Below are 10,693 nucleotides of genomic sequence, written 5' to 3'. Positions count from 1 at the left end.
CTGCCCAGCTACCCTTCTCTCCTCCAGCCAGCTTCCAGGCACCAGGGGGGGAAGGAACTGCGTCCGCCAACCCCTGGGTCCTCCCGACTTTCAGTTCCTCATCGAGTGTCCTCCCTTCTAGGGATGAGGAAAGAAAAACAGACTGGAATTCTCCCCCCTCCTCCAGGGGCCGAAGCCAGGGCTGTGGCTGGGCTTGACTTGAGCCGGCTTCCTCCAGAGTGAGTGACCACAGGAAGGGTCTTCGGGGGACCGGCCGTCCACCACAATGTCCTATTTTGGGGAGTACTTTTGGGTAAGTAAAGCCTCTTGTTTTGCTCGAGGAGAGGGGTGGTGCTGAGGCTGAGTTCGGATTCTTATGGGGGGAGGTACACATGATTCTCGGGGGAATGGCAGGTGGCACCCGAGGCTAGTCTGTTTGCTGTCTCCTGAGGGAGGCCTCTGTACCGGTGTGAGGACGCTGGATGAAGATGAAAGGGAGGAACAGACGGAGATGCTGCCCTGTCTGAGGAAGGGGGTGGTTGTCTTGGAAAGAGATTTTAGAACTGGGTTCAAATCCCACCTCCAATATTTCCTATCCATGAGCTTTTGAGCTTCTGGACTTCTGTAAAATGAAGGGCTCCTACTAAATGATCTGTAAGGCCCCCCATAGGCCTCAAACCCCAGGGAAAGAGGATGATGAAGACGTAGGGCCCCTGCCCTCAGAGAGCTCCCGGTCAGAAGAGAAGACACAGCCCTGGACTCTAGGGTGGGGTAGAGGACCAAATCCAAAAGAGTGGGTGCATTTAACCAAGGAAGACTTCCTGGAGGAGGGTTCTTGTGGGAGGGACCCTGACAACAGACCTCTCAGCATCTTTGGAAGCCCATCAGGGCAGGAGGTTCTTGGAGCAGGCTGTAGGACCCTGGCTAAGGTTCCCGGGGCTAGAGATGAGGTCTCGGCCCCTCTAGACACCCCCACATCTTGGCCGTTCTCTCTGCCGTGTCAGGAACTGCTCTGAACCGAGGGAATTTCCTGCCCATCCCTGACCCAGAAATGATCGGGGCTTTTTTCCCTTGTCTTCCTGGCTCCTCCCATCCCCCTCACCATGTACCTTAGGAGCTACAGGACTCCTTAGAGTCTTCAGAGCAGAATTTCCCACAGGGAAGAGGGGGGGGGGCTATCCCATGGGGAAGATGGGGAGACACAGAAAAATCCAGATGGGGTGGGGGTGGGTTTCAGCCCCGCCCTTTTTCAGCCCCCTTTTTACAAGCCCACTTGCTCTGCCAAAGGGAGACCCAGGTTGCTGAGTAACCGGTTGCCCCTGGCAACAGAGCCAGGAAAAGGCAGCTCAGCTTCTCAACCTCCACTTCCAGCCTGAGGCCGGGGTCCCCTTCCTTAAAGGGGCCACACGCCCTCTCCTGGGCACCCCACCTGCCCCAGAGTTTGGAGGACAACCTCGCCAGGAATGGGGGAGAAGTCAGCCCCGGCCCCCTTGCCCGGAGGAAGCAAGTCTCCACCCTTCTTTTGTTAGGAGCAAGATGGGCTTTGAGATCTGTCTTCAGTCTCCTTCCTTTTGCAGTGGCCACAGTCGAGGCCCAGGAGAGGAAGGAACATGGCAGGGGTCATTCTGACATTCAGCTAGCCTGGTTCCCCCACTGGGTTTTCTCTAACTTTAGCCTGGGGCCTCTTGGAAGAGACAGACCTGGAGAGAACCAAGAGAGTCAGGCAGGTCTGGAGGCAGGATGGGAGCCGGAAGATCTGGGTTCTAGTCCAGAGTCAGCTACCGGCTGTACAAACTCCCTTTCTCTGTGCCTCAGTTTCCTCAGCTATAAAGTAAGGGAGTTGGACTTTATCCTCCAACAGGCTGCCTTCTTCCTGTAATATTCCATGGGTTTTCATCAAAGGGTCTCCCCTCTTATCTCTGAAATCTATTCTCAGTCCCTGTACCCTTTGGAATCACTGAATTACAGAGCCCAGAGGCCAAGCCTAGAAGGGGCCCGAGGGCCAGTTGGTGGCTTTTGCCATTGCTGCCCACCAAAGCTGGACTTCATGTCAGGGGCCCTTCTTGGGTCCTGGTTCAGCCACCAACAGCAGGTGCCCATGCTGGCACTGTTAGGAATCCTGTAGCTCTGTTGGCCAAGGTGTCCACTCAAGGGTTAGCCATTGGAGTGGAGGTCATTTAGAGCAGGGAGGAAAGGGATGGCAGATCAAGGAGAAAGTCTAACAGGAAATGCTGTCCAAAACAGAGCTCACTAAATCCTGCAGGAGTCAGAGCACTTTAAGAGGTTACATGAGAGAGAAAGAGAATGGCAGAGCTGGAAGGGAGCTTAGAACAGAGAATGTCAGAGCTGGGAGAGTCCTTAGAAAATAGACTGGAAGAGCTGGGAGGGAGCTTAGAACAGAGAATGTCAGAGCTGGGAGAGACCTTAGAACAGATAATGTCAGAGCTGGGAGACTCCTTAGAACAGAGAATGTCAGAGCTAGGAGGGAGCTTAGAACAGAGAATGTCAGAGCTGGGAGAGACCTTAGAACAGAGAATGTCAGAGCTGGGAGGGAGCTTAGAACACAGAATGACAGAGCTGGGAGGGAGCTTAGAACACAGAATGTCAGAGCTGGGAGAACCCTCAGGACATAGGATATCAGAGCAGAGAGGGCCCTTCAGATGCAAGATGTCAGAGCTGGGAGAGTCCTTGGAAGCCACTTGTTCCATTGTCCTAGTTTTAAAGAGGAGAAAATCCAGAGAGGAAAGGACATACCAAAGTCTCATAGCCAGTTAAGGTGTGAGGCAGCTCTTGGTCTCAAGACTTCCATCTTGTAGCCAAGGAATCTCTCCACTACCCTCTCTCCCCTCCTCTGCTCTGATCTCCTTGTTTCCCTTTCCCTTCCCCTCCTCTCTCCTTGCCCTCCCCTCTTTACCAACTCACGAGAAAGATGGGCGCTCACATATGGAAAGATGACTAATAGTATGAGACGTGTTGTGCTAAGTGCCCCTCAGCCTTGGACTGAATAAACAATGCATTCAGTGGGGGCTCAGGGAGAGGAGAGGCTGCTGTGGACTGGAGAGGGCAGGGAAAGCTTCCTAGAGGAGATGTGTCCTGGGCTGGGCTTTTGAAGTCAAGTTATTTGTTAATCACTTAGTATGTGCCAGGTACCTTGCTGAGTACTGAAAATACAAATAAAAGGAAAAGGGGACAAGGAAGGAGCTGGTTAGAGAGCCAGACCTAGAGATCCTGAGTTCAAATCCAGCCTCAGACATCCTGGGCAAGTCACTTAACCCCTGTTGCTTAGCCCATCAGTTTTTCTGTCTTAGAACCAATAAACAGTATTGACTCTAAGATGGAAAGTAAATGTTTAAAAAGAGAGAAAAAAAATGAGATCCTCCCCTGTCCCTGCCATTTCAGGAGTTTACCTTCTAATAGGGAAAGGCAACTCAGAAAAGAAAGGGATCTGAAAGAAGGGCGGGAGGCGGGCAGAGGCCAGGCCTGGTGGAAGAGTCCAAATCCGAGCCGGCATGGAGTAAAATAGTGGGCATGGCTGGCTGGGCTACTTCTTTGAAAACAGACGTTCTGGGAGCAACTCCCCAGTCAGAGAATTGGGCTGACAGGGCAAAGGGAGAGTTTTCTGGGGTAAACTTTAGTCTTATCACAGAGATGGAGGATCCCATCATGGGGAATGTCAGATAAGCACAAAGGGGAAAGGCTCCTTTGGGGCTGAGATGCAGGAGATGGAGACAGAGACGGGAGTAACTCAGGAAAGGCACCGAATGCCAGGCTTAAGAGCCTGAACTTTCTTCTTTGGGCCATGCCGGAGTCATGGAAAGTGCTGGAACTCGGCACAGATTTGATGAGGCATGGACTTTAGGAAGCTGAATCTATGAGCCTATGTAGGAATAGAGACTGGAGTCAAGAAAAAAGTTGCTGCACTTATCTGAGAGGGGACGAAACTGTGGGATTAAGAGATGAATAGGAGAAATAGTCTGGAGAAAGAATAGGATGGCGGGGAGCTGGCTGGCTCAGTGGATTGAGAGCCAGGCATAGAGAGGGGAAGTCCTGAGTTTAAAGCTAGTTCAGATACTTCCCAGCTGTGTGACCCTGGGCAAGTCACTTAACCCCCATTACTCACCCCTCACCCCTCTTCTGCCTTAGAACCAATACACAGTATGGATTCTAAGATAGAAGGGATGGGTTCAAAAAAGAAGGAAAGAAAGAATGCGGTTTGGGGCTTGATTGAATGTGGGGAGATGGCTTCTAGGCTTGGTGATGAAGGAGATGGTGGGGTCGCTGGCAGGGACAGACATATCAGTAGGAGGGAGAAGTTGTGGGGCAGCATGTTAAGTCAGCTGCAGCAGAGGGTTTGGCCAGTTGGGCCCATTCCTGTGGAACCCAACAGAGTGGGAATGGGAGGGAGCATCTCTGTGCCTTCGTCGGGCCTGCGCTAGCCTCCCACCTTGGACTCATACAGCAATTTTTCCAAAAAAAGAGTGGGGGAAATTCTGCTGCATCGTGCCTGGCACAGTGCCTGGAGCATAGGTGTCTAATACATGCTAATAGACTGCCTGATGGGTTCATAAAGGCTTACTGAACACATCAGGAGGTGTCAGCAGTATGACGAAGGTCTCCAGGATTGGGATGCAGCCATTTTCAGTCCTATCTGACCCTTTGTGACCCCATTTGGAGTTTTCTTAGCAAAGATCCTGGAGGGGTTTGCCATTTTCTTCTCCAGCTCATTTTACAGATGGGGAAACCGAGGCAAACAGAGTGAAATGACTTGTCCAGGGGCACACGGCTAGTAAGTGTCTGAGGCTAGATTTGAACTCAGGAAGACTAGAGCTGGCAGTCTATCCACCGAGCCATCTAGCTTCTCCACAGTAATTGGTGGAGCCTCATTTTGGGGTAAGAGAAGCATACCATACACCGCCAGGAAAGCGGGGGTCCCTCTGTCCAGAGCCTCCCTGGGGGACCTTCTGGGTGCCTCATTTTAAGAAGGACGTGGATAAGTAGAGAGTGGCCGGTCTGTGGCAGGGGATGAATAAATGCTTGTCCATTGGTCCGAGGGGATGGGGCAGGCCTTTTAGTTCAGGCCACAGCAGGCCACCTAAAGGAGCTGGGCGTGTTTCATTGGGAGAACGAGAAGATTCAAGGCTGTGATCACCCTCTAAGCCTTTGATTGAGTTATAGAAGAGTTAGACGTTATAGTTATAGAAGAGCACAGTGGGTAGAGTGCCAGGCCTGGCGTTGGAAGGTCCTGGGTTCAAATCCAGCCTCAGACACTTCCTAGCTGTGTGACCCTGGACAAGTTACTGAACCCCGATGGCCTGGCCCTCCCTGCCTCTGTCTTAGAATCCATACTGAAGCAGAAATACGGAAAGAAGGGTTAAAAAAAGCCTTGGATGGGTGCTGTGGGCCCCAGAGGGCAAAACTAGACAAAAGGAGGTGGGGGGGGGGGGGCTGGAGCTGTCTTGAAGGGTCTCGGAGCAAAGGCTGAGTGACCCGGCGGGGGGGAAGATTCCACCCCACAGGCTGCCTCCTGAACTCCCTTCTGAGTCTGACGTCCCATGATTCTGGGCTTCCAAACTGGGCAGAAGGAGCTCGGACCTGCCGCTGGGCAGACCCCCAGGGCCTTTGCAGGCCCGCCTGGCACAGGCCAAGCCTGGGGTACTTGGCTGATGCGAAGCAGCAAAAAGAAAAGCTGTTTTGTGTGACATGCCAGGCAGAACGCTGGGGGCTGGAGTCACAGGGGTTGATGTGAACCGGGCTCTGTTCTAGCAGGTGCCTGACAGGCAGCCTGCCACCCCCCCCCCCACCCTGGCCTGCCTCCGTCCCCAGCCAGACTCTGGGCCAGCTGTCTACCCCACCCCCAGCCCTGGGAGCTGCTTCCCTCCCTGCTCCCAGGCCCACCAGGGCCCCCCTCATTCTGTCCCCCTGCTGGGGACCCCAAGTCTAATCTGACTTTCCCCCTGCCAAGATTCATGAGATCATAGGAGCGGGGCCTGGAAGGGGACCTTAGACATTGCCTAACCCATCCCAAGCCATATCTCCCCAGGCAAACAGTCTTTCTGCCTCAGTTTCCTCATCTGTAAAATGAGAATTTCACTGGGTTATTGGGAGGATCAAACAAAAGAATATGTGAAAAGCCCTCAGCTAACCTTAAAATGCTACAGAAATGCCAGCCCTCATTATCCTAATGCAGATGTTATTGTTGTCATCAGCACACCTGGCCAGGGGGAAGTTCCTCGAAGCCTGCCCAGGCTGGGTTGTTTAGGGAAACCTAGGTTCTGATTTCCACTCCTTTATGACTCTCTTTGTGCCTTTGGGCGAGTCCATTTCCTTTGGGTCTGTTTATAAAATGAAGTGGCTCAGATGATTTTTAAGGCCCTCCCAGCTTTAGCATTCTCTGTTCTAAGCTCCCTCCCAGCTCTGACATTCTCTGTTCTAAGCTCCCTCCCAGCTCTGACATTCTCTATTCTAAGCTCCCTCCCAGCTCTGACATTCTCTGTTCTAAGGTCTCTCCCAGCCCTGACATTCTCTGTTCTAAGCTCCCTCCCACCTCTGACATTCTCTGTTCTAAGCTCCCTCCCAGCTCTGACATTCTCTGTTCTAAGCTCCCTCCCAGCTCTGAGATTCCATGTTGTAAGGTCTGCTCCAGTTCTAATGATCTAATTCACCACTCTTGTCCCTGAGGGGCCCTGAATGCCTAGCCTAGACTTGGGCCTCAGTTTCTCCTTTCTTACAGAAATATCAACTCCCAGAAGGGCAGACTTGGACCTTAGAACCTAGAACAGAGAATTCCCAAGCTGGGAGGGCCCTCAGAACACAGCCTATCTGAGCGTGGAGGGCTCTTACAGCGTAGCACAGAGCTATGTGAGTTGGAGAGGACCAGGGCTGATTCATAGACAGGCCTTTCACTCCCATTCTCCAGGGGGAGAAGAATCATGGCTTTGATGTCCTCTACCACAGCATGAAGCAGGGGCAGGTCTCTACCAAGGAACTGGCTGATTTCATCCGAGAAAGGTAATGTCTCCCCTCCCCTCTGTCTCTGCGCCCTCAGATCCCCACGTCCTTCTCCTCTCCCCCGTGCCCCTGCCCCCCACCTCGACCCCCTCACTGGCCCTTCCACTCACCGAGTCCTTCATCCTTCTGTCCCTTCAGGGCCACTGTGGAGGAGGCCTACTCCAAGGCCATGGCAAAGCTTGCTAAGATGGCCGGCAATGGGACCCCTATGGGGTGAGTTGGGATGGAGGGAGGGAGCTGAGTCCTTTGGTGGGCTGGCACGGGCCCCTCGGAGACAGGGAACGGAGGCATCTGTGCTAGGAGCATTGCTCATCCCTAAAGAATCTCACCAATGTTCCTGTCTGTCCGGAGAGGAGCAGAACCTACCAGTTTGGGTAGATGTTTCTCATTAGTCATGCTTGTCACATGAGACTGAGATCATGTGCATTTTATCCCTTCGATCCAGAAGGAGACTGATGGGGTTGGGGGGACGGGAAATGAACCCTATGTGAGTATTTGACTTTGAGGCGACGTTTGAGAAGAGCTAACGGAAGCCCAGGGCAGCCAGGGGACCCAGTGGAGAGAGGGCCAGATCTGGAGTCAGAAACATTCCTCTTCCTGAGTTCCAATCTGGCCTCAGACACTTACCAGGTGGGTGACCCTGGACAAGTCACTTACCCCTGTTTGCCTCTTTGGTTGGTGCCCACAGGACATTCGCCCCACTTTGGGAGGTGTTCCGGGTGTCCTCGGACAAGCTGGCACTGTGCCACATGGAGCTGACCAAGAAGCTGAATGACCTCATCAAGGACGTGGCCCGCTACGGGGAGGAGCAGAGCAAAGCCCACAAGAAGGTGCCCAAGAGGGCATCCCCATCCCTCCCTGGCATTCCCATTCCCAGCCCCGCCACCCCCAGACGACTGGCCGAGATGGATAGGCAGATTCTCAGGGAGACTCCTGGGGGGCCCAAGCTGGTAGGAACCCTCCTAGGGCAGCTTATGTGTCCAATATGTACCCAAGGGCACGTGTTCCAAGTGGCCATCCAGCCTCTGTCTCTGGCCCTCCAGTGCCTGCTCCACACCAGGATGCCTTTGATAATCAGGACCCTTTCCTTGAGTTTGAATTCTTACCCGAGATGTTTGCCTACTGGGTGATCATGGGCAAGTCCCTTGATTTTTCTTGGCCTCAGTTCCCTCATCTGTCAGATGAGGGCTTTGCATAATAACCTCTACAATCCCTTTCAATTTTAAATCTTAAATAGCACGAATGATCCTCCTATTAAGCTGAAAGCCTCTGCTCTGCAACTTCGGTTCAAGCAGAGCAAACCTAATCCGTCTTCCCTGGTAATCCTTCAGAGCGATTAGCCCTCCCTGTCCTGGGCCAGTTATGGCCAAATCTAAAGAGCCTCAGTTCCTTCCAACCTCCTCATGTGGCGGGATGCCCTGGAGGCCCTTCCTTCTTCTTCTCCAGCCTCTCTCCAGCTGGTCCCCAGAGTGGCTGCGGCTCGAGGGCCCACGGGAGGAGAACATCCAGGAGATACTGAAAGTCATCCCTTGAGGAGAGGGTCAGCGGCTCCCCTCTGCTCCTCCCTAATTCCCTTCCCTATTCACTCTTTCCCAAGTGCAAGGAAGAAGCTGTGGGTACCCTGGAAGCTGTCCAGGCACTCCACGGTGTCTCCCAGCTCCTGCCCAAATCCCGGGAGAGTTACGTCAGCAGATGCCTGGAGCTTGAGCGGCTGAGGAAGGAAGGCACCAATCAGAAGGAGATTGATAAGGTAAAGGTAGGCCCGGGTGCCTGGGCAGAGCCCAGCTGGGCCTGGAGCCTCTGCCTCACCCAAAGACCCTCCTCCCTCCCTTCCTTGACACCTCCAATGAGTGAGAATCAGGAGAGTTCGTGCCTAGTCCCAACTCTGCTTCTAACTTGCTGTATGACCACCTGTAAAATGGGTGACAATAATCCTCCATCACTTGGGTGCTCACGAAAGTTGAATGAGAGGAGAGGTGTGAAAGTGCTTTTTAAACTGAAAAGGGCTTTATGAACCCGGAACCATTTCAAAAGGCTTTGTCTTAGGGGCAGCTGGGTGGCTCAGTGAATTGAGACTCAGGCCTAGAGAAGGGAGGACCTGGGTTCAAATCTGGCCTGAGATACTTCCTCGCTGTGTGACCCAGGGCAGGTCACTTAACTCCCATCACCTATCCTCTGCCTTGGAACTAATACACAATATCCGATTCTAAGACAGAAGGGAAAAGTTAAAAAAAAAAAAAAAAGGCTTTGTCTTCCCCGCTGGAATCCCTGCAGTTCGAGACTCCGAAGAAGTTGCAAGCAAATCCATGTGGCCCAGCCTGGCTAGATCCAGCTGTCCAGTTGCGGCTGCCCCGTATCTATCTCTCTTCCATCTCAAATTGGCAGTCAGCTTCTGGGGTGTTTATCCGAGATGTGAAGGAGGTTCTCCCAGGACTTATCCAGCTTGTGATAACTACTTTTCTGGTGATTCACACAGGCCCAGATGATAAACCCAAAAGGAATCTAGAAAGCTTTGCCAAGGGTTGTAAAGTCCTGAGTAGCTGAAGACTGCAGGGGCACCAGTAGGACTTTCATCACTGCTGACAATGGAAAGCAAAGACTTTAGGAAGAGAAAGGCAGATCTGGGAAGTATGCAGATTGCTAAATAGAAGAGTTCCTAATCTGGGATCCATAATTATTATTTTTTTTAAACTCTTACCTTCCATCATGAAACCAAATACGGAACAGCAATGGCTAAGCAATGGGGTTTAAGTGACTTGCCCAGGGTCATACAGCTAGGAAGTATACGGGGCCAGATTTGAACCCAGGACCTCCCATCTCTAGGCCTAGTTCTCAACCCAGTAAGCCACCCAGCTGCTCCCCACAAATTTGTTTTAAAAAGATTTTAATAACTATATTTCAGTCTTTTTTGTTTGCTTGTTAATAGTATTTTATTTAATGCCTTTGAAAACATTATCTGAAAAAGGATTCTTGAACTTTACCAAATTGCCAGTGGGGGCCATGGTCTATACCCACGTACAAAAAGCTTTCTAAGAACTCCTGATTGAAGAAGATGGTGTAGGAAAGTAGGATTTGGGGTTTTGGACCAGAACTTAAAATATAGGAGTCATAGACTCCCAGCCAAAGACTGGATACCAATGGTGGCCAGAATATATTTTCCTGGAATCTTGCAAACCTAATCCAAATAATAAAGGAGATAGCAGATAACAAAGAAAAAGAGAGAAAACTGACTAGTTACACTTACTAAGCTCCATTGTATGAGAGAGAAATTGCCTTGTAGTGGTGAGAAAAGCAACAGATAAGCAGAAATTCACAGAAGATAAAATCCTGGGAAGGGAGATGAAGGAAGACCCGAGGCCTCAGATTTGTAAAAACAAATATAGAAGGGATAGGCAGTAAGTAGATTAAGCTCAAGATCACAATAAATTTTGCCTCCTTGGTATTAACTGAGGCTTGGAAGAAAGATGGAGACCCCTGCCTAGAAGATGACTGCCAGAGTTTTCTTCTCAAAGGAAACAAGATAATTGCATATAGTTGGGAATAAGAAAGAAATAGAGAGAAGGAAAGAGAGAAAGAAAGAAAGAGAGAAAGAGAGAAAGAGAGAAAGGAAGAAAGAAAGAAAGAAAGAAAGAAAGAAAGAAAGAAAGAAAGAAAGAAAGAAAGAAAGAAAGAAAGAAAGAAAGAAAGAAAGAAAGAAAGAAAGAAA

At 51.3% G+C, this 10,693-nt stretch overlaps 1 protein-coding gene across 1 annotated transcript in view; it reads left to right on the top strand.

Annotated features, from left to right (window-relative positions):
- The first annotated feature begins 245 nt into the window (after window positions 1-245).
- FCHO1 (FCH and mu domain containing endocytic adaptor 1) overlaps window positions 246-10,693 on the top strand; it is a 47,687-nt gene continuing 37,239 nt past the window's right edge. The window contains exons 1-5 of the mRNA XM_044685361.1: window positions 246-292; window positions 6,896-6,987; window positions 7,126-7,200; window positions 7,676-7,817; window positions 8,585-8,737. Coding sequence (XP_044541296.1) covers window positions 266-292; window positions 6,896-6,987; window positions 7,126-7,200; window positions 7,676-7,817; window positions 8,585-8,737 — 489 coding nt within the window. The 5' untranslated portion in view covers window positions 246-265. The remainder of the gene's footprint in view (window positions 293-6,895; window positions 6,988-7,125; window positions 7,201-7,675; window positions 7,818-8,584; window positions 8,738-10,693) is intronic.

This window comes from Gracilinanus agilis, chromosome 1, assembly GCF_016433145.1.
Source record: "Gracilinanus agilis isolate LMUSP501 chromosome 1, AgileGrace, whole genome shotgun sequence".
Taxonomy (NCBI): domain Eukaryota; kingdom Metazoa; phylum Chordata; class Mammalia; order Didelphimorphia; family Didelphidae; genus Gracilinanus; species Gracilinanus agilis.
Note: the sequence above shows the minus strand (reverse complement) of the source record. Positions and strands in the feature narration are given on the sequence as shown.